The sequence below is a fragment of the Pleuronectes platessa genome, chromosome 9, assembly GCF_947347685.1.
Source record: "Pleuronectes platessa chromosome 9, fPlePla1.1, whole genome shotgun sequence".
Lineage (NCBI taxonomy): Eukaryota > Metazoa > Chordata > Actinopteri > Pleuronectiformes > Pleuronectidae > Pleuronectes > Pleuronectes platessa.
This window is the reverse complement of record NC_070634.1, coordinates 14,018,089-14,041,644: the sequence shown is the minus strand read 5'-3', so window position 1 is coordinate 14,041,644 and position 23,556 is coordinate 14,018,089. Positions and strand designations below refer to the sequence as shown.

Genomic DNA, 23,556 nt, shown 5'->3' with positions numbered 1-23,556 from the left:
TTGAAATGAATTGAATTGAATAGTCTGCCATATTCTACTTTTGTGCAACATGCAAATGGAGGTTCAACACTATAAATTAGATTCCTATATTCACAGTAGCAGCAGAGCTAATAACACCTTATTACCCTATCATTTTTATCTTCATCACAATATCATTTAATTCAGTTATCTTCCCACAACTCTCAACATTCAAACCCCTCCTTTAACTCATCATAACCTGCAAGCAAAACAAGTCTGAATATGCCTCTTCACTGTGTCAGTGTTCATAGCTCCACTCCGGGTTCTGGCTTGAGCTTCCCAGTCAGTCACATTCCAGTGTGTGACTGCAGGTACGAGGCTGATGAAGAGTGAGGTAAAGAACAAAGGGATGAAGAAGGGAGAGGAAAGTGTCGAGAGGAGGAAAGCAACCCACCAATGAGGAGATGATGGGGGTTCAACACTACTGGCTGCTGTTGCTTGTGCTTGATTGCCGTGAGTGGATTACAAGTAGCCTGGTGGTGGAATGTGCAGATGTGTGTGTGTCTAACTCCTCACTCCGTACCCTGAAAGAGTCTGGGTTGTTGTGGCTGTGTAGCTGTGTATGTGTGTTTAGGTGTCACTGTGTGGGTCATGTTAAGTCAAGGAGTGTGAATATGCAGTATACCACAGCTGTGGTGGACTGGCCTCCTCTGGGGACATGTCTTGTCTTGTCCTCTCAGCTCAACTCGAGCCCTTGAGCCAAACCCGCCATTAGGACTGTTGTAGACTGAGGTTTGCTCACTCAGTTGCACTGAGTGGGGTCTACCTGTTTTTAAAGGTTTAAGAACATGTGATTATCTCAGGCGGGGCAACGGTGTGTAAGTAAAAACACCTTGTACGAGAGGGTGCATGTTTTATGCATTAGTCAGCACTTTCACAGTCAACACTCTGCAATGAAAGTTCTCACAAAGATTACTCAGGTGACTGCAAATCTGAACAGTTCTTTACAGGAGTTGGTTGAAATCCATTATGCTACATAAAGAAACAAAAGAAAAGGAAAATATAACCCTAAACCTATAAGTTTTCAAATTTACAATATTAAATATTATGATAGTGACCTGTATCATCAGATACTGGATATCTGAATTTGCCCGCGGGGATGAATGACTTGACCTGGCGTACCTACATAACTACCTTTCTTCTTATCTACCTACCTATCACAGGAGTCTCAGATTTCTGAGTGTGCCCTTCAGTGTCTTAATCAAGAATTCACTGGGCTCTAACTAACTTAGTAAAATATCTATTTGCAGCAAACGTTGCTCCTTTTTCACATTAAAAAAGTTCGCCCCCTGGGATGTGAAATATGGTATCCTAACACAAAGGTATTGCATGATAGTGACTTGACACTGTACCACAAATATTGGGTTGGTTCCCCCGAAACATGTGTTGTATAATACTTGATACTGAATGAAAAAATAAGCTCGTAATTGGCAAAAATATAAAAGAATGACCATTGTTTGATTGTCTTTGTGTATTTTAAAGGCTTGAATAGTAAACAACAGCTTGTTTGGTGTTAATATGGGGAATTAGAGGAAGTAAAGGGAGAATTAATAAGCATGTGTGTTAATTGGGTGTTTACCTCCAACCCCAACATGCTATATCTATTTTTCATCAGAGTACACGATGAGTTACCACGGATGGCTCAAAGGAGAAAGACACAAAAACATATTTCAAACCCACAGCTACTGACACATTTTGTCATGAAAATAAATAATCAATAATATCAAGTGAAGAGGCTATTGATAAGGGAAATGTTTGTAATGGCGAGTCAGGATCTTCAAAGAACAGAAGTATGTCATCTGCGTAAAGACTGATTTGGTGATTTGAGGAGCTGCTGCAAATCTTTAGAGAAGTAAAAACAACTGTATAAAAAAATACAACTGGTGTTTCTTCTTTTTCTCAGGTGCTGGGAGTGACATCAGTCCATATATAAAGCATTATGAGGGGTTGTCATATGACAGAGAGGATCTTCACAGGATGCACTTGAGAAGCAGGAGAGACACACAACCTCAGGAATACACACTGCAGCTGGATTTGACTGCTTTTCACAGGTAGCTTCATATTTGTCTCACGGAACTGGATGAATATTTCATTGATAAACAAACGGCGATGCTCTGTTTATAACCCAATAACAGATGTCGATGATTAGTCTGTGATTGGTCCATTGAGCTGCTGTTGACTGGTCTGCATACCTTTCACCACAGAACAAAGCTTTGACCACAGCTGTTTGTGTCTTTGTTTTCCTCTCAGAACATTCCGTCTGCGTTTGAAACGAAGTGCAGCAGCCTTTTCCAGGAATTTCATGGTCGTCAGCGAAACTGGTTACACATCTGCTGACCTCTCCCACTTATACTCAGGAGAACTGGAAGGTTGGTGCAACAGATGAGCTTTATTTAATTCAATTGGATTGATTTCACAGGAATTAAAGTGTTTAACCAGATAACATAAAAGTAATTTATAACCAGATTGGTTCAGATCCAACATCTGGATGAACTCCTATTTAAGATATTACTCATTATTGAAATCTGAGCTGATTGGATTAAATTAGGGTCACTTAACTTTTTTCCTTGTTTTGCCTCATGTGTCACCTCTTGTATCTCTTTGATGTTTCAGCCCTGACTACAATCTCTACAATTCTCTTAGTATCGTACCTAGTAACTGTCCATCTCACTAATCTCTTCTGCCTGCTCATTTCCGACCTGCTGTCTGTCTGACCTGTTGTCTCTCTCGACCTGGTCTTGCAGGGGAACATGGCTCAGTCTGCCATGGCTCTGTGTTACAGGGTCAATTTGAGGGAGCCATCCACACAGACAACGGGACTTATCACATAGAGCCTGTCCACAGATACACCAGCAACCAAACAGATCATCACTCCATAATCTACCATGAGGATGACATGGGTAAGACCACGTTCATTTTTCCACTGCAGGGGAATGTTTGCTTCAACATGTTGCCCTCAGCAAACATTTCCATGCTTCTTTTGGCTCCTTTATAACTTTTAACTGCTCACCAGCATTCAGAATTAAAAAAAAGAAACTCTTGATCTGTTCTGGCTGAAATTCTCCAAATGACAACCCATAACCCAACTGCTTTTCCTGGCTGTTCGATGCTGATGGCTAGAGCCCAAGAAGGAATTCCACGCTACAGTAGATCTCCCCCCACATTTTGATTCGCAGCCCTCTTGATGCTTTCGCAGGAACTACAACTTCAATATATATCTCATCCTCATTGATCCACTCTCTCACACGACTTCTGCAGCTGCGGCTCCAGCAGATACAAAGGTTACCAGGTTAAAGGAACTGGCCTCACCCTTAACAAGTAGTAAGAGTGTAGTTATGATTTCACAGAGCCTATTTAGAGCTCTGACAGGGTGTTGGTCAAGATTCACCGTGGGCACTAGCCAAAGAAAAGATAAACTGAGGATAGGGTGACTTTTGCGAGGGGAGGAGGAGGAGAAGTAGTCAGCTAAAAAAAGAGGAAGACGAAACAGGAGGAGGAGAAGGAGGTTCAGTAGGAGGCGGCTGCGTGGGCACATTTGCATGAGAATTACAATATTTCCGAGATATCTTTTTCATGGAAACATTGTACAGATTGTGCCAAAAACGCCCATCCAAATCCCCCCTGTGTTTGTCATTAGGTTCACACAGACACTGTGACTGCCTTCCTCCCTTCCTCCCTGTGCCCCCCGCCATTTATTCAACCCCTTTCAGAAGCGTAGCAAAGTTTAAATTACATAGCGCTGCGACTGACAACATCCTGTTCTTTCATTCACAGGCAAGCGTATCTGCAGGAAACTGTGAAAGATCAGACAGATTAAATTTCCATTAACAATCAATGCCTCAATACAAAGTGGTAAATTTGGACATGGAGGGCTGAAGTAATGCTTCCACTCCTGTGTGTATTTTCACTTCCTTAAAGTTAAGTAAAGGACCTTCATTCCCCCGGGACAGACGAAGTCAAGAGGTTTCACCTCTGTCCCACATGGCAACAAAACTGAACTCCTGCGCATTATTTATAATATATGCTTCATAGAACATCTGAATAGAATGTTCAGGTTCAAGTAAAAGACATTCAAATCATATTAAGAATATAAATAAAGTGTGATTTTGTTGATTTAATGATAATCAAAGTGTACTATACTATTCTATTTCAGTTAAAACAAGTGAAACATAGTTATGATTGTTAAGTGCCTTGTTTGCATGTGTGTGAGAGAGAGAGAGAGATAGAGATAGAAAGAGAGAGAGACAGAGAGAGAGAGAGAGAGAGAGAGAGAGAGAGAGAGAGAGAGAGAGAGAGAGAGAGAGAGAGAGAGACCTAAATCAAACCCAACTTCATGTGATTATCCTCCTTCCAACGTCTATAAAAGGTTAAGTATTAACTTCACATTTCCTCGAAGTTAATGTAAACTAAAAATCAGCAGACTTCATGTTCATGTTTAACTACCGGCGTGTTAATTACTTCCTCTCACTTTGAGTGAATTAACCGTCAGTGAACTTGGGTGGGATCCGGTTTAATCTTCCTCATGAGTTGAACATTCAATGTTCAGGTTTCATTAAGATTTCACACATATATATTCCTCGTTTTCAAACATCTATTTCCTCATGTTATTTGAGGCCGAATGACATTATACCAGCAGGAGGAAATTTGAGAAATGTCTCGGGTGAACCCTGGCCTTGAGATGTTGCAGTAATGTCTTCAGCTTATCAGTTCTTGGCATTAGTGCGAAAAAGACACAGCTGTTACAGTTCCTGCATGCAATAATCTGGGAATGTACCCGGAAAAGCACATTAACCCTGATGGAGGCTCATAAATCGCGTATATGGGGAGGATTCAGGTTGATTGAGGAGGTCTGGACACATGAGATAGAAAACATCCCACAAGCTTCTGAATCATGTTGTTGTTGGGTTGATCAGAGATTCCATCAGCAGTGGTAAGCAAAGACCATTATACAGAGGAAGTGGGAGGAAGATATCTATACTGAACCGAGTTTCGTTTCCATGCTTAGGGTTATCTGGCATTTTTGATCTCACCAATAGGTCACTTGAGGGCACTTGGCACCTGGGCCAAGCTCCGAGTGGCTTGAGGAACTCACTTGCTCTGACCAAAGACACATTCTTTTTTTTTTCAATATTTTATTTATAAATTTTCAATATATAAAACAGGCAATAAGCATATTGTGACAGAAAAAAGACACATTGAACAAGTGTTCATGGACAAACACATATTGTACAGACAGCAAAAAAAACAAAAAAAACAACAGAGAGTACAAAGAGAGAGAGAGACAGAGAAAAATAAATAAATAAATAAATTAAAAATAAATAAATAAAGGGGACCTGCTCTGAAACAGTACATACAATTATCTACAGAACATACCTGTCATTATATAGAAGTCAAAAACATGAAGTTACGTTGATAGAAAGGAATGTGAGTGGAGCATGACTATCACTGTTGGGTCATTCTTGACAAATATAAAAAGAAAGGTTGCCAAATCTTATCAAAGGCTGCAGAGCTGAGAGAGACATTGTGTCGGATCCTTTCCATATGCAGCAGACTGGTAGTTTCTGAAAGCCAGGCCTTAAAGGAAGGCGCCTCACCACTCTTCCATAAAGTTAGTATGTTCCTTTTTGCTATGACCATGCCGTATTGTATAGTCCTACGGTGTTCGTTGGTGAGCATAGAAAGGTGCTGGGACCAAAGACACATTCTTGAGGCATTTATTGACAGAAACCTGAAAGACAAACATTGCGGTTTCGTGTTATGACAAAGAGACATACTGCTTGGAAAATACTAAAAGCCAAAGTACTGCCAGAGTTGTGTCTGCCCCCAAGAAACAAAACTGCGTAACTATAACAATGTAAAACTTGCACAAGAGTGGGATTGAGAGTGTCATATATGCAAGTGTGAGGTGAGATTGTTATTCTGTGTTGCTGTGGAGCCCATTCATAACTGTCACATACTCAAAGCTCCCTGCTGGAAGGAGACCTGAGGCTCTGGCAGACATTTTCAAACTTACTCTCAACGGTTGAACTCGTTTCCAGCTTTGGGAATGTGACACAAATTTTTCATCTGGGAAAATCCTTTTTCTTTTCTTGGCTTGTGGTCGTGCAGCAGTTTGTCCCGTCAAGAGAGTCACTTACAGGCTTATTCTCTGCTCATTCCTCTGGAGAAAAATTGATAAATAAACGTCTCTTGTTGCTACTTGGGCGATTAGTGTCATTGGCAAACTGAGAGAAAGAGAGAGAGAGCGAAACATTGGCTTGCAGAAAGGTCTGGAAATAATTCCATCAGTGGGTCGACGCCCGTCATTTAGGCCTCCAACCACCCCCCCCCCACACAGCCCCTTCCCACTCGTGCCATGTAAAGAGCGACTTGCAGGGCTGTGATTGGCTGAAGGAGTTGTCGTCGTATGGTCTGATCCAATCGGGTGTTGTCATTTTGGGTCACCAGCTAACTGACATAAACATTGCCTGATTCTGTCACTCTCTCTTTACTGTGAACTACATGTGAACGTGATCATTATGTCATGTGACTTTACTGTACGTGTGGAATTTAAAGCAATTTTTCTTGATTTACGTAGCTGGGAAAGTTTGTCTTTTTTTCTATTGGACAGGATTTGTGCGTGACTCCAGTGAAACATATTGTTGCCTTTTTTTATAATGGCTATGAAAAATGTCCAGTCCTTTACATGTAACTTAGATACATTTATTTATACACCCCCCCCACAGCTTCTCAACATAACCCTCACACTCTCTTTTGCAATGAAGTCCTTCTGGCCTCCTTCAGACTTGTCCAGTACAACGCAATGAGCCAGTTTATGCAAATATAACTGCAATCCCATCCTTGTTGCGTCAGTCTGAGCGAGACAAACATCCCAGGGGCATTGCAAACCGCAGACGATGACATTGTTTTAGTGAAATCAAACCAGAAGCCATCACAACATTTTCCACAGCCCCCCTCCCCCATGGACCCCATGGACCCCTGCAATGATTTCTACATGCGGGTCCTCTATTTATCAAGTGTCTGACAATGTGTCTGTGCTTCTGCCCATGTTAGCTACTCGATGTGTTTGTCACTAAGGCGCTGATTCCAAATGATATCTGCACTTATTGTTTCTGAACAGTTGAGTAAAATAGATTAAGATACATTTATTTATCCCAAACACATGCACAGACATGCACAGGCACACTCATGCAATTGTAGGGACATTTCCCTACCTCTGCATTTAACTCATCTGGTGCAGGACACATAGAGCAGTGAGCAGCCAGGTACGGCGCCCAGGGAGCAGATATTGGGGGAGTAAGGTGCCTTGCTCAGGGGCACTACACAGAGTAGGGAGAATCCTCTTGGATTTTTGGACAGATCAATCCAGGTTCGTCTTTTTGTTGTTTCTCCGTGGAGTCAAACCAGAGACGAACCAGAGACCATTTCTGCCCATAGTCAAAGTTTCTGCCACTAGTCCATAGGCATTTCTAATGCAAGAAAAACTTCGTCTGGGAAACTGCAGGCAAAAGATCGAAAGATCATTTTGGCCCTGGAGACTATTGGATATGTGTGTTTCATGTCCGTTGTGTGTGAGAAACGTCCGACACATCCATTCTCTCGTGGTGAATGTTCCTGATGTAGCGGGTTCGCAGTAACATTTTCAAGACATTTTACTTGGGCCCTGGCAGTGAAAGCTGAGACTAATTGGTGGAGAAACTTACTCAAACATTTGCCCGATGACACACAGACGCGCAGGAGATTACCTGGAGTTCAGTGCACGTCCGAAAGCAATGTACAAACTTATATTAGAAAAAAATGTCAGAATAAAGCACAAACTTTTTCAATTAAAGTCACACAAGTTTTTATTAATTTCATGATGTACCGCACCTCCACTGCACAAATACTCTCCTGTCTGATAATGACTCTATTTGCACAAAGGAGCTTCCCTCAGGACCTTTATAGTCAGAGTAATTACACACACACACACACACACACACACACACACACACACACACACACACACACACACATTTACAGTGATAAATTCCATTCAAAATGTGACCCTGGTCAACGTTACAAGTGTGTTTATTTGTGAGCTGATCTTTCATAATATCCTGTTTCCTCCAACAAATCAAGTGTTTTATCTTCCTCCAACTATTCATTCAATGTTTGAATTGGGGACACGCACGTCCACAATCCAATGAGTCATCATGGCTTTAATAAACATTCCCCTGACAGAACAAACATGTTCAGGTACAAACCCACCCACAACACTGTTTGCCTGGTTTTGTTTGTGTCTAACTGTTTATCTTTGTATCTGTTTTTGACTAAACAAGAGTCAATTGATCCTTTGAGTGTACGTTGGTCATGGTGTCTATTTGTTTTTCTGCAGTCCTGCCACTCACGACACCCGGCTCTGGTGGAATCTGTGGAGCAGATCGTCTGAACGTCCTCGCCAGAAGCCTCAGACCCGATGAGGTAGGGCTCTCCAGACATCACCTCAGTGAAGACCCACACAAACACACTGGCCTTCATTTGTTTTCTTTCCTTGGCTTCAAAAGTTCCTCGTCTGCAATAACATTTACAGCCAATTCACTCCAACTCAGGAAATGTCTCTCTCAGGTGATTTCACCGACGAGTCCGTTAAAAGTGACCTTATAGATGAGGGTAATCCTTCACTCTGTCACTTTTGTGTAGCTTGCTTGATCCCCAACGGCAAATAACATGGCCATGAGGACAACTGTGTGGCACTCAGTAGAGCCCATATTCCACTAACTCATAGATATCAGTCCTCTGAACATGACTGACTCATCAAGACTCATGGATTACTACCTGATAAATCAATGAAAGCTTTGCAAACACCTTATCTCGCAATGTTAAAGTGAAATAAACCTGGATCTGTCCCCCAGGTAAGGGGTAGGGTTTTTTCTTTGACCCAAATCGAATCCTTTAACCAAATTCCATGTTGCTCTGTTAAGTTGTTTATTGCGTAATTCGGCATTCTAACAGACAAACAAACAAATGCAGATGAAAACATAACATCCTTGCCGGAGGTAATTAGACAAAGAACATTGCACAGAGACGAGCTGCTTCTCCGTGGACCTAACCTACAGTGACGAACACCTGAATACTTCCTTCATAAAGAAATGACAAAAACAGGTATGATGGAATAAACATCTGTAAAGTCCATTCAGTGTATCTCTCCCTTGGGTGTCCCATGTGTTCGACCGACGAGGTGGTGGTCTCAGTGTCCATTGTCCACAGTGGTAGATGTCGGGACATTGCTGCGGGTCCCTTCTGAACAACATGCCTGCTGGTGGAGATCATTTCCACTGTGTGATAATGAAATGGTCTGAGCAGATGTAGTTCCCACAGGAGAGTCCAAGTCACTTCATGCCTGCTCTCCTGCTGGGACACTAGTATCAGCAGTGTGCCGACATGGAGACTCGGTGTTTAACGTGTTGAAATGATGTGAACTCATGAGCTTCACCTGAAAACCAGCAACATATTAAACCATAAATCTGAGGAGACATTTAAATGTGTCTAGGGGACATGGCAGGCTTTGCTGTTAACCTTCCTACCATCTGACCAACTGCAATGTGTCCGTGTAACTTTCTCCTACAGGAGGCGCCAGCGAGACGGTCTAGGAGGACATTGGATGAGTCAAAGACCAGCTGCCTGCTTCACCTCCATGCCGACCACTTCTACTACACGAAGTTCAAGTCTGTGGAAGCTGTCGTGGCTCAGGTGATAAGTTCAAATCAATAAACATCATCGATCACTTTGAAAAGATGCAATACTTCATATGAACCAAAACCACATAAATCCTAATCCCTCACACCTGTGGAGTGGGACTGGTGTATTTAGACGCTGCTGATACCTGAGCTGCCCGAAGTCCAGGCCTTTAGAAAACAGGGCACACCAGAGCATAGTGTAATGGAAAATCCAGCAGGAGCCTCGGAACACAACAGGATTTCCTCAGCAGCTGGTTGAGCAACACATGCTTTGTTTACAAACCTGTGTCTGAATATAGTGTCCTGTATTCAGGGTACATGCTGCCACTATCAAAGGTCGCTTGACGTAATTCTTTGTCCTTAAATCTTATCTCAATCAAACAAGTGACAGCGTTAAATTTACCTTAATGTGTGTTCACAAAAAAAATCGAATACATTTAAAAGTGTGTCAGCTGCTAGTCAACACTAGATCAGAGTTCTGTCTTCTGTCTTGAAGACCGAATTTAAATCTTTTTGGTTTTAAATTTCTTTTTATTTATTTGAACTGATCCATTTCAGTATTCTGTAAACTCACAGTGAATCTGGGATCACAGGTGAAAAATTCCAGTATTTCTATGTTCATTTTTGGTTATGTAAATAGCACTTCAACATAACAAAGTGACAAAGCACTTCACATAAAAAATGTAAACATGTGAAAATGCATGAAAAAAAACATACATAGGAAAACAAAGTTCTAAAAGAACAAAAACTAAACAGAAATTGAAGCATGACCAACAATCACAATACAAAAAGCTGGTAAAATCAGGGACTGTGCATTTTAAGCTTTGATTTAAAGGAGGAATTTTATATCTCATCTCATCTCATCTCATCGTCATCCGCTTATCCGGGGTCGGGTCGCGGGGGGAGCAGCTCAAGCAGGGGGCCCCAGACTTCCCTTTCCCGGGCCACATTGACCAGCTCTGACGGGGGGATCCCGAGGCGTTCCCAGGCCAGTGTTGAGATATAATCTCTCCACCTAGTCCTGGGTCTTCCCCGAGGTCTCCTCCCCACTGGACGTGCCTGAAACACCTCCCAAGGGAGGCGCCCAGTGGGCATCCTTACCAGATGCCCGAACCACCTCAGCTGACTCCTTTCTAAGTAAAGGAGCAGCGGCTCTAATCCGAGTCCCTCACGGATGACTGAGCTTCTCACCCTATCCCTAAGGGAGACGCCAGCCACCCTTCTGAGAAAACTGAGTGAGTCCAGTTGAGTGCTGAAGGTCACAAGCCGATGATCCAATGAGGACCACATCATCCGCAAAAAGCAGTGACGAGATCCTCAGACCACCGAACTGCAACCCCTCCCCACCACGACTACGCCTCGATATCCTGTCCATGTATATCACAAACAGGATTGGTGACAAGGCGCAGCCCTGGCGGAGACCAGCACCCACTGAGAACGAAACTGACTGGCTGCCGAGGACCCGAACACAGCTCTCGCTTTGGGAGTACAGAGATTGGATGGCCCTGAGGAGAGACCCCCTTACCCCATACTCCTGCAGCACCTCCCACAGTTTCTCCCGGGGGACCCGGTCATACGCCTTCTCCAGATCCACAAAACACAAGTGGACCGGATGGGCATACTCCCAGGCCCCCTCCAGGATCCTTGCGAGAGTGAAGAGCTGGTCCGTAGTTCCACGTCCGGGGCGAAAACCGCATTGTTCCTCTTCAATCTGAGGTTCGACGATCGGCCGAACCCTCCTTTCCAGCACCTTGGAGTAGACTTTACCAGGGAGGCTGAGAAGTGTGATACCCCGATAATTGGTACACACTCTCTGGTCCCCCTTTTTGAACAGGGGAACCACCACCCCGGTTTGCCACTCCTTTGGCACTGTACCCGACTCCCACGCGATGTTGAATAGGCGTGTCAACCATGACAGCCCCTCAACACCCAGAGCCTTTAGCATTTCTGGCTGGATCTCATCAATCCCTGGGGCTTTGCCACTGCGGAGATGTTTGACTACCTCAGTGACCTCCACCAGGGAAATTGACGACGAAACACCATCAACCTCGAGCTCTGCCTCCAACATAGAGGGCGTGTTATTCGGATTCAGGAGTTCCTCAAAGTGTTCCTTCCAACGTCCGACGACCTCCTCAGTTGAGGTCAACAGAGTCCCATCCTTACTGTACACAGCTTGGATGGTTCCCCGTTTCCCCCTCCTGAGGTGCCGGATAGTCTTCCAGAAACACTTTGGTGCCGACCGAAAGTCCTTCTCCATGACCTCTCCGAACTTCTCCCACACCCGCTGCTTAGCCTCCGACACGGCAGCAGCTGCAGCCCTTCGGGCCTGTCGGTACCCTGCAACCGAGTCAGGAGTCCTCCAGGATATCATATCCCGGAAGGCCTCCTTCTTCAATCGGACGGCTTCCCTGACCACCGGTGTCCACCACGGTGTCCGAGGGTTACCGCCCCTTGAGGAACCTAAGACCCTGAGGCCACAGCTAGCCGCCGCAGCTTCAGCAATGGAGGCTTTGAACACCGCCCACTCCGGCTCAATGTCCCCAACCTCCACAGGAATGCCAGAAAAACTCCGCCGGAGATGTGAGTTGAAGATACCTAGGACGGGGGCCTCCTCCAGACGTTCCCAGTTCACCCGCACTACTCGTTTGGGCTTACCAGGTCTATCCGGAAATTTCCCCCATTCCCTGATCCAACTCACAACCAGATGGTGGTCGGTTGACAGTTCCGCCCCTCTCTTTACCCGAGTGTCCAAAACATGTGGCCTCAGATCAGATGACACGATCACAAAATCGATCATTGATCTTCGGCCTAGAGTACTCTGGTACCAGGTACACTTATGAGCATCCTTATGTTCGAACATGGTGTTTGTTATGGATAATCCATGACTAGCACAGAAGTCCAATAACAAACGACCGCTCGGGTTCAGATCAGGGAGGCCGTTCCTCCCCACCACGCCTCTCCAGGTATCTCCATCGTTGCCCACGTGGGCGTTGAAGTCACCCAGCAGAACTACGGAGTCCCCTACTGGAGCCCCATGCAGGACTCCATTCAGGGTCTCTAAGAAGGCCGAGTACTCTGAGCTGCTGTTTGGTGCATACGCACAAACAACAGTCAGAGTTTTCCCCCCTACAACCCTTAGGCGCAGGGAGGCGACCCTCTCGTCTACCGGGGTAAACTCCAACACCGCGGCGCTCAGCCGGGGATTTATGAGTATCCCCACACCCGCCCGGCGCCTCACGCCCTTGGCAACTCCGGAGAAGAATAGAGTCCAACCCTTATCCAGGAGTACGGTACCAGAGCCGAGACTGTGCGTGGAGGTAAGCCCCACCAGATCTAACTGGTAGCGCTCCACCTCCCTCACAAGCTCCGGTTCCTTTCCCCACAGCGAGGTGACATTCCACGTCCCCAGAGCCAGCTTCTGCCGCCCGGGTCTGGTCCGTCGAGACCCCTGACCTTCGCTGCCACCCATGTGGCTGCGCACCCGACCCCAACGGGTCTTCCCACAGGTGGTGGGCCCATGAGATGAAGAGAGGGGGGGTGCCACGTAGTTTGTTCGGGCTGTGCCCGACCGGGCTCCGTGGCAAACCCGGCCACCAGGCGCTCGCCATCGAGCCCTCCGTCTGGGCCTAGCTCCAGACGGGGGCCCCGGGCTTCCTCCGGGCCGGGTCACATCTCCTCTTCCGTCGATATTCATTGAGGGTTTTTGAACCATTCTTAGTCTGGCCCCTCACCTGAGACCACTCTGCCATGAGAAACCCTACCAGTAGCACAAGGCTCCAGACAACACAGCCCTCAGGTTCACAGGGACACGCAAACCTCTCCACCACGATAAGGTGACGGTTCCAGGAGAGGTATTTTATATCATTATTAGAAATTGAAATACAGTCTATGTAATTATATATATAAGATGGGTCTGTTGCTGCTGCACGGTGAAGTTAAGGGCTCAGTGCCATGATCCTGCTCAGATGCTCACAGCTGTCATGGTATACCTCACACGGGGAGTAGAGACGACGTTGAGAACTTTCTCTGTCTTCAGGGACATGGAGTGCCAACATTTGGCCGAAGGCTTCGTGCCAGATGTAGAGGCCTGGCACGGAGCTGGTAGCTGGTCCTGCCCCCCCCCCCCCCCCCCCCCCTCAGCTGCACCCAACAGCTCCAGTATGAAGCAACAGACATTAGAATTTCACTCTGAGGTTAAGCAGGAGCAGAGATGATCGACTCCGGGACACACGGGAAAGGTTTTGAGCAAAATTGCTAAAACACCATCTCTTCTGAAGATAGAGTGACCTCCCTCTGCTATTTAATACACTTTGAGGTGGCTCATTACATTTAAAATGTCAAACGCTTTCAACCCTTAGTCCCATGCTCTTGACCTTTGACTTTGTTGACTTACTGACGGATTCTCTCAGCTTCACAGAGCAGGAGTTGATCCATGTGGTAAAATCTACCAGTTTAACTTTCAGAAGAATTTTCTTATACAGCTAGAATTAATCTACTATTGAATTTTGTTTTTATTCTACTTTGATTTGGAATAATTTTAGCGAATTGTTCTTAGAAGAGGTAGCCAGGTTAGCAAGAGAGAACAAACATTTGGTCAGATCTTTGTGTGTAATTTTTATAATTATCTGTGTCCATGTGTAGGTGGATATTACTGCCTTGATAATTTCCCCATACAATATGAGTGAGCCACTGTCTTTAAAGGAAAAGTTCACCCAAACACTAAAATTCACTCATTATCTACTCACCACGATGCCAATGGAGGGGTGGGTGAAGTCTTTGAGGCCATTGAACACTTTAGGAGTTTCAGGGGTAAACAGTGTTGTTTGGATGTACCCCTGAAACTCCAAAAGTGTTCTGTGGACTCAAACACTTCACCCACCCTTCCATCGGCACAGTGAACTGTCCCTTTAAAGAAGTTTTTTTTTCTTTTTTCCTAGCCTAATAGAAGCTTAATGTGCCTACAATGCAATGGACCACCGATTCTTATAAAACCTTTAAAAACACACCAAAGGGCGCAAATGTGTTTTCTTTAAAAACAACGTGGGCAAGACCAGTAAGCTGTCAACTGCGTCAGTTTGAAACTATAAACGTCTGGTGTAAGAGCCCACTGTGTTAAAATCTGCCTGTCTGCTGGCCTGTGTGCGTTGTCTCAGTGTCACACGCAACAAGTGTCTGTCTGTGTTCAAGTTTCTCTGTCTCAACAAAGCTTTTGTAATTGGGGTCAGAGGTCACATGAGAAGCTCTTCAAATCCTGAGTTTAGCCAGGTACTGAAATCCAGAGGAGCCACAATAATATAATTTACTTTTAATTGGCTCTAAATTAAAACCAATACACAGTATTTGTTTTGCATTCCATATTAGCTACGAGGTTCTGAGCTTACAGATGTTGAATGTCATCAAATTGATTCACGTTCATGCTCCCAGCAGCTGGGCCGGGGTCAAGTTGGGACGAGTTATACTTTTACTTTGTGTTTTTCCTGTCCTGGAGTCTGCTCTGCATCTGTGCTTCTTTTTAATTAAATTTCTCAGTGGTCAAAGGAAGGTCTGTCAGTTTGTCCTTAACTCTTCTCCGCCACCACGCTGTTATTTTCTCTCCAGCTTTTCTCTTGCTGTCCGTCCTCTCGTCACCTCCTCCGCCCCTCCTCAGATTCTTTCCATCTTAAACACTCACCCCTGTTGTTGTCCCTGGTTCAGAGCCAGTCTGTGGTTACAGCGGGCGGGAAAATCTCATGTAAGTGATGCTGGGATGTGATCTTAGATTGTAAAGAGAATGCTTGCGTCAATCACAGCTGACCTGGTTTCAGTGTCTCGTGCATCTAAGGTGTCAATATTTACATCTATGGTAATGTCCAAGTGGGCTGCTCTCCTATATTTCTATCTCCTGCTGTATAGACTAAGACCTGCGCATGTGACTGGTTTGCTAGTGCCTCTCTGAATGTGACAGGCCGTTCTACCCACTATGAAAGCACCCTGCGAATAACCAGGTTTGAGTGGGACTTGATTTATACGTCTGTTTGGGCACCAGAGGAGAAGCAGGTCAAAAAAGTCAAATGTATTCTGAAAACGAGAACAGGATGTTAAAGATTTGCTCTTGTGATGTCAAACACTGTCGGAACGTACATTTAAACTCTGTCGGTCATTGTGTTGTTCCGTGTCGCCAACCTCGGGGCCTCCCACTGCCTGAAGGATCAGGAACAGGCGAAGTCACTGATGGCATTTCAGACAGTTTTCTCACACAACCTGTTATCTGCCTCAGGTGGCCTCCTACATGCAGGCTGTGAACGACGTCTTCGACAAGGTGGACTTCGATGGAGTCAAGCTGATCAACTTCAAAGTGAAATCTCTCAGTGTAAGAGGCTCCTGTTCTCAAATAAACACGCCGTCGTCACCAAATCATGGAACGACTGCGTTTACATGGTTATAATCTGCCTCATTCTGAATAAGACATTACGGTGATTATAAGGTTTACATGAGTTGCTCTTAGAATACTCCATTCATTTCCCCGCTTACATGTGTAATTAGTTTCATGTCAACATAGACACATTCTTTATTGTCCCCCAAAGTGTAACCATCACAGCCAGCACTCAAACGTGCACCTGAAGCAGCTCCTGGTTGACAGAGGGAGACTTTTGGTCCAACGTCACATCGACTACATCATACTTCCGATGTTCCAAAGACCTTGACGAAAACATTGTGTTGGTTGTGCCCATTTGAAAACTCAAGTAATGTGACTTCATTAGAATACCAGACATCTTGTGTACACTCAAACCCAGGACATGCATCATCAATTAGATGACGTATCATCATGTTGCAAAATGCAGTGAATACTCCACATGTCTTATTTGATGATTGCTTATCACACTATACTGTTTACATTATTGTGTTAATCGTGTTAATATAGGAATATTGGCGTCCATGTTAACATGCCTACTGATGCGCCTCAGATGCACTCAACTGAAAACTCCATGCAACCAGTGATCCTGCTTGTCACACACTAAATTCCTTCTCCCTAAACATGGCATGATCCTGTTAACATGAATGGGAGGTTTTTTCAATGAGGCATTGATTAAGATAATCAGGTTAAGCCACTGGGTGTCAGGCGCTGCCCATACGTCTCCTATTAGTCATACTTTTTCAGCACTGTGAAGCAGTGAGTGAATGTTTGGGTCCTAGGGCTCCTCCATTGATTTAAGAGTGTGACTCCCTTTCTTCCTCAGGTGATCACAGATGAGGATAAGAGCAGTCCTCTAAGCCCTAAGTTCATCGGGCCTGAGAAGCTGCTGAGTCTTTACTCTGAGAGCAACTGGGGGAACTTCTGTCTGTCGTACCTGCTCACTGACAGAGACTACAGCGGAGTGCTGGGACTCGCCTGGGAGGGCAGGGCCGGTGAGTCACTGTGTTAAAGTGTCCAGTGTGACACACTGCGCTGCTCCCTCTCTGGCCTGCATGTGTGACACAGGATCACTGCAGGTTAGGTTCAGTGTCTCCAAATAAGTGCCACTTGTTTGAACCGAGACAGAGCTGAAGATGATCATAGAAAAGGGAAAGCAGGTGTAAAAACCTCTACAAATGCACACTGGATCTCAAGTTGTTTACAGTGCAGCTCCAATGCTTCCGAATCCAACCTTGGCCGAGATGATGTTGTGGCACAGAGAGCTGCAGGACTTATTCAGCTCCCATGTCAGGCCTGTTACTCAGGCAGGGTTTTGGCTCCAGAGAGCAAAAGCGAAACGTGACTGAACTCCTCAATGACTAAACCTCAGTGATTTGCATAGACATCTGCCTCGAACTCCGCTGTTAGACTCCAACCATTAGGAAATGTGATTACAAACAACATTAGAGACATTATTGTATACCTAGTTTTTGTGTGCAAATTTTATTTTTTATTTTTTACATATAAAAGAAAGAAATAAGAGCGAATCATTTAAAAAAGAAAATAATTTGGGTTGTAATAAGAGTATTGAAAGAAATGAGAAAATGAACAAATAAATTGTCATCCAGAATTTTAATGAAATTATAGATGATAATTAAATCTGAAAATCAAATTGGATACTACAGACACAGCAAAGATGTATACTATATAAGAACATAGAGGAGTGTTGGATGTGGTGATGTTGGCCTGTGTCACACTGAATGTATGAGAAAACTGTGTGTGTGTGTGTGATAAGAGAAAAAGAAAATATATAAAAGTTTGCTGAGCCGACTCGGAGTTCTCGTCAGTGCTGCACTCTAACGTTGCAACAGCAAAAAGTTTAAATGTATGTTTCATTCCTCAGTGAAATCTGTTGGAAATAGAGACGAATATTATCACAAAAAGAGAAAGTCCCAAATGTCATGTCATCGAATTTGTCATCAACTGTCATTGATCGCATTCATATAAACTGAATCTGATTTAGTCTGAAAGAGTAAAAACTTTGTACCAAAAGTTATTAAACTTTCAGTCGGCTTTTCCTGTTAGTTCATGATGTTTCAAGTGCAAAAATACACATATTGAATTCAACATACCAAAACCACAGAAGAACTAAGATGACACATGAGTTTTTGTAGTGGTGGAGGAAGTTGGTAACATATGTGGGAATTGTTGTGGTGGGAGGGTCTTCTTGCTTGTCTATAGGACATTGTCTCATACGGGGCTTTCGATTGGCTGAACAGAGGGGCGTGAGAGCCGACCACCAAAATGACATGTGATTAGGGTGCTCTGAACCTTTGACACACACACACACACACACACAAACACACACAAACATATATGGGACACATACACACCACACTCAGACGTCTTAGTGAGGATCGGTGACTGCATTCCACAGCGTGATCGCCATGGTAACAGCTTATGTGAGGAGCTCACACACACGGTGGATTCATAGCAGCAGTGACATTGTTGAGACTTCTCAGTCTCATGTGACCAAAAGAAACAGCCGAGCAGTAAAGGTGGATGATGTTTGAGCTCCAGGAAAACTCCAGCGTCTCACTCTCCCACCTATCACCAGGTCATCACTGGTCTTGGGTAATGGAAGATATTTAACCACTGCACCTTAAACTCCCTGACCCTGATGCCTCCTCAGCTACAGCAGGGTGCATCATGCACAAGCATGCAGACACACATACACACATAACCCCCATCCATCACAGCGGGCTCCTCCACTGCCCTCTCCAAGTCGCGTGTTCATATGTCAGTGGATGGTCGGGGGTCAGGGGGTCGGGGGATCAGGGGCCAAACTTCTCCAGATTTCGACGAGTAAAATTCCTTCTCCTCCTGTGACTAATTGAGCGACAGATAGTAATTTTCCACACAATGTGTTTTGTAGTGTCAGTAGGGGGTTTTACACCACTGGCTGGACTCACTGTCACGTCAGTGTGAGTTTTGGATCCTCAAGAAGAATTAAATAAAACAAAAGTTACTGTGAATGTTAATTTGTATGCCTCTCTGTCGTTGTGCCTGTTCGTTAAGTGTCAGGAAGTGGAGAGTAGTTATACAGGTTAGGCTGTGAGAGGTGTTGAGAAAGGAGCCGCTCTCAGAGGAGATGAGTCTTCAAAAGGTTCTGGTTCTGGCCTCTGCTCGGATTTCTGCATCTGGCAGCTCGTTCCATCACAGAGGAGCACAATCAAGAATAGTCTGGGCTGGGATCGTCCTGTGCGTGTTTCTTTTGGCCAGAGTTTTTGGATTGCTGCTGGTTAAACAGCAAAATCTTTCAGAACCTCTCAGTCTTTACAGTCCAGGTTTCTGTGACAAACTTTTTCTTTTGCATTTTCATAACTCTTACCATCCAAGTGTAATAAATCACTCTGGTAGGATAGGACCCATTGAGTAAACGTTTGGAAAAAGCAACAGTTTTGCAACCTCTGTTAGAAAATTAACGCAATCTATCAGATTTCAGACAGTTTGGAAAGTCTCTCTCTGGACAAAATCTGAAAGTATAAAAGTGGTTGCAGTTATTCCCTAAGCTGTCTTTTGCAAATGTTGTAAAATGTGTCTCATAAATTATCGACAAATCAGTTTTTTGGAATCTTAAAATAATATCAACTGTGATTTTGATCCACATTTTGAATTGATTTGTTTTATATTGAAGTGTTTTCAATATAAACTATGAAGAGTTTCTGTACTTTGATAAAATGTATATCCTAACTGTTATCAGTTACCAATGAGTGGTTCATATGGCCAGACATTTTATTGTGATATATATTTCATATCAGTTGATATTGATAATTATCCGTATAAAAGTAAAGTTATTATTTTTAGTTTTAAACTCTTCTTTATGAGAAGAGAAAGACAAACAGTTGCAAAACACCCTATAAATCTGAGGCAGATAATTTGTTATACCCCCTCACTGTGTTTGCGCAATGCATACAAATATATTGATACTTACTGGACTTTTGGTATATTGCTATAGATGAGAAACATATTGAGAGGATTAGTGATATTGTTTTATTGCCCAGCCCAATCAGTGACACACACAAAGAATGAGACCCAGGTTAAATATGATGTGTGATTCGTTCCAGACACATTACGTCTTTTGTTTTCTTTGAAAAGTTAAAATACATCTCACGATACTGTGGCAAAAATCCCTCTGGAGTTTTCAGCTTGAAGGTCAGTGAACTCTGGAGAGGAAATGAGCAGTGGAGTCACAGGATGTTGTTAGATTATGTACCTGCGTCTGTGTGTAGTTTTCTGAGAAGTGTGACCGGTGTTATTCGTGGTCCGAGCGAACGCCTCGTCTGTTTTTGCTGTTAAAGGTAAGACTGGGACACTCGGACTCCCCCCGCGGGTTTATGCAAGGAAAGACTGCGCCTTCGCTATTGTTTGTTTGTCCATTAAAAACCCTGTGAAAGAGATTTGTTTAGAGTGTGTGTGCATTAGGTGCAAGTGATCCACAGGATTGTTTGTTTCGAGGGACCGTGTTTATCCAGCAAGCTAATAATAGGCGTCTTTCATTACGGCTCCTTTCCGCGGCAAAGACAAGCAGGAGGAGGAGGAGGAGGGGACGAATTCACAGGCCCTCTCAGCTCCTGCTGCCAAAAACCAAAGCGGAGGCTTCCAGAGAAGTTCTCTTTCTAGGAAAACCCAGCTCCTTGAAAAGCCCACCAGGGGGGCCATTTTAGGTCAAAAGCAGGGAATGCATCCAGAATTCTTGATGAAAGTGGCCTGGGGAGTATTGCTTGGCAGTTTTGGGGTAGTAAATCACTGTCTTTTGGCTTTTTGCAGTGAGAGGCTCCATTAATAATAATAAATCCTCTTGTTTTCCACTACGCTTTGCATTAAAGCTTACAAATCTCAGCGTTTTCCTATTTCTGACACAGGCCATCATGTGTTATCAAAATACAGAAAGTTAAAAGAATCTCAGGTTACAGTAATGTTGCTGCAGGTTCCTTCACTTGAAATGTTGCCTTCTGACCCTCATGCTTCCCTCATTGTTTCTACAACAGCAGAGATAGGGGGCACTCTTGTTTTGTGTTTTTCGACCTCTAAGCGTCCTTCACTGCCCCTGGACGTCACCCCGGCACCCACCGGGTAACAAAAACATGCCAGTGAGAGATCCAGATGTCCGTGACTGGTTCCCACAGTCCTCAATGACACAGGGTGAACTCAGATTTCTCTGAAACAGCATTGGCTATATGCAGCAGACGTGGACTCCACAAGCCGAGCCCACCCCCAACCTCCCCCCAAAATGGTGGCGGTGCTGCCGACCTCATTGTGTAAGAGGCGTTACATAAGGATATCACAGCCCAGCCGTCCATGTGAATGTGGCCATGCAGCTGTTTGGAATTGTGGGAAATCGCTGTCAGGGACATTATGTAAACCGAAAGGTAAAGAAGTCCATCAGTGAGCAAATGACTGTGGAGGCTTTGATGTGAAACTAGAGGAGTACAGCAGGAGGTCTACTGGTGTTTCTGTCTGCAGCCCCCCCACCAGACCCAGGGGCCTCACAGGTCAATAGCACTGCACTGTTGGTTTAAGGTATTTACAGTAGCTCACTGTCAATTATGAAACCATACTGTACTGCAGTGTAACAATAGTCTCACAAAATGTGAGACTAGGATTTGAATACACTCATAAATATCAGTCACCTAAATTTGTACAATTGTCTTCATGAGGATCCATGAAGCTTCTCAGAGAAATCAGAACAACTGTGAAAGAAAAAAAACTTATCCCACAATGTAAAAAACTATTTCCTGGATTCTCCCCCTAATCCGATCCAAACCAGGATTTAATGGGTTCTCTCCTGACCAACACCACACGTGGGAATCCATTTGGTAGTTAATGCATGATCCTGCTAACTGACGAACATGCAGAGGAAAACTAAAACAGGTGTTCGAAAACATGTGCAATGGCTTTGTGAGCTGTCAACTTTGCAGTCAAGGTTTCTTGACTTTACTGTGATCTGGTCTGCATCTAATCATTTTTCCATTATCGACGCAGACTAGATAGCAGTAAAACAAAATTGCTCCACCATACAAAGTGACAGGTCATAAAAGCCTGATAGCTCTATGTTTATCTTCTGTGTCATTCAGGTAACTGGGGAGGAATATGTTCAAAACAAACCAGGCTGCGTAATGGAGGGATGTCCACCCTGAACACGGGACTGGTCACAGTTCAGAACTACGGACAGTTCCTGCCCCCTCGACTCGTCCAGCTGACCCTCGCTCATGAACTCGGCCACAGCCTGGGATCTCCGGTCAGTCGCCGTCCGACAACCTCTTCACCTTCATCTGCTTGATTCACACAGTCCACGTTCAGTCAGTCAAATCAAGCCAACATAGCAAACCCCTGACATGCACCTGACAGTTTTTATTTTTTTTTTAAATACACAGAAATAAATGATGATGTGAATAAGAAATGGACAGGCCTAAGATAAAAAAAATTGTCAAAAAGTCAAAATGTCAAAAAAAGTCAAAGTTGAGAATAAACTCAAACTGAATCTTATAAATCTTGAGAATAAACTTGAAATTTCAAGATTAAAGTACATCGGACTGCTTCTACAGAGGAATGAGCAAATTTATAACAAGGAATTTCTTTCTATAATAAATCAACACTGTGTGAATATGCACTACTATAGTTTATGGTTAGTATTAGGACTCATTATTAGGAGTTTAAGAAGAATGCGTCTGTTCAGCAGGAGAAACAACACAAGCTTTGAAGAGGTGGCTGCTTCTGTGCAAACTAAAATAGCTGGTCATGGACACATGCAAGGATATTGATGGATACACCAACACGCAAAGAGCTGTCAGCCACTGCTCTAATTCCATGAGAAGTTAATTTAGTTATCAACTTTTCAACTTTATTCACAAAAAAGTAATTCAACTTTATTTTGGAAATTGTTACGATTCTCCGTACCGAACACAGGAGCAGGTTTAAAGGGTTTTATTCTATTTGACTTTATTTAAGTTGGCGGGGAACAGTCTGGTGAGGCGGTGGCAGGCTGGCAGTCAAACACTAGACATAATTTGTAAAAACCAACAGATATGAACACATAAATACACAATTCAAGGGGCCAACTCTACATGTGACAGTAAGTGAGCAGACGATCAGGCAAAGAGACCGGATCAAAGGCCGGATTTATATTTACTGCAGGGTTGATGTAGATGGGAAACAGGTGTGCTTAGAGAAGGAGGAGGAGGAGGAGAAGGAGGAGGAGGAGCTGAAGAGGCTTCACCAGGTTATGAGGAGGAAGGACTAGAGAATGAAGAGAAGTCTGCCACACAGAAATACACAACATCGAGAGACACAAGAGGGAAACACAGGAAAACACAGGGAAAGCTGAGGTTGCTGCCGTGAATGGCCAGAACAGATATTTCAATATTATTCTTGAAATGCAAATAAATC

At 44.1% G+C, this 23,556-nt stretch overlaps 1 protein-coding gene across 3 annotated transcripts in view; it reads left to right on the top strand.

Moving 5' to 3' along the window:
* The first annotated feature begins 247 nt into the window (after positions 1-247).
* The window catches only part of si:ch1073-396h14.1 (disintegrin and metalloproteinase domain-containing protein 10), a 30,762-nt gene continuing 7,453 nt past the window's right edge, over positions 248-23,556 (top strand). Inside the window, exons 1-9 of one of the 3 annotated variants that reach the window (XM_053430740.1) lie at positions 248-471; positions 1,922-2,069; positions 2,269-2,387; positions 2,763-2,918; positions 8,393-8,478; positions 9,625-9,747; positions 15,991-16,083; positions 16,952-17,120; positions 22,245-22,408. In XM_053430740.1, the coding sequence (XP_053286715.1) occupies positions 423-471; positions 1,922-2,069; positions 2,269-2,387; positions 2,763-2,918; positions 8,393-8,478; positions 9,625-9,747; positions 15,991-16,083; positions 16,952-17,120; positions 22,245-22,408 (1,107 nt within the window). In that variant the 5' untranslated portion in view covers positions 248-422. Of the gene's footprint in view, positions 487-1,921; positions 2,070-2,268; positions 2,388-2,762; positions 2,919-8,392; positions 8,479-9,624; positions 9,748-15,990; positions 16,084-16,951; positions 17,121-22,244; positions 22,409-23,556 lie in introns of all 3 variants that reach the window. The other 2 variants (XM_053430738.1, XM_053430741.1) reach the window with 2 other exon arrangements.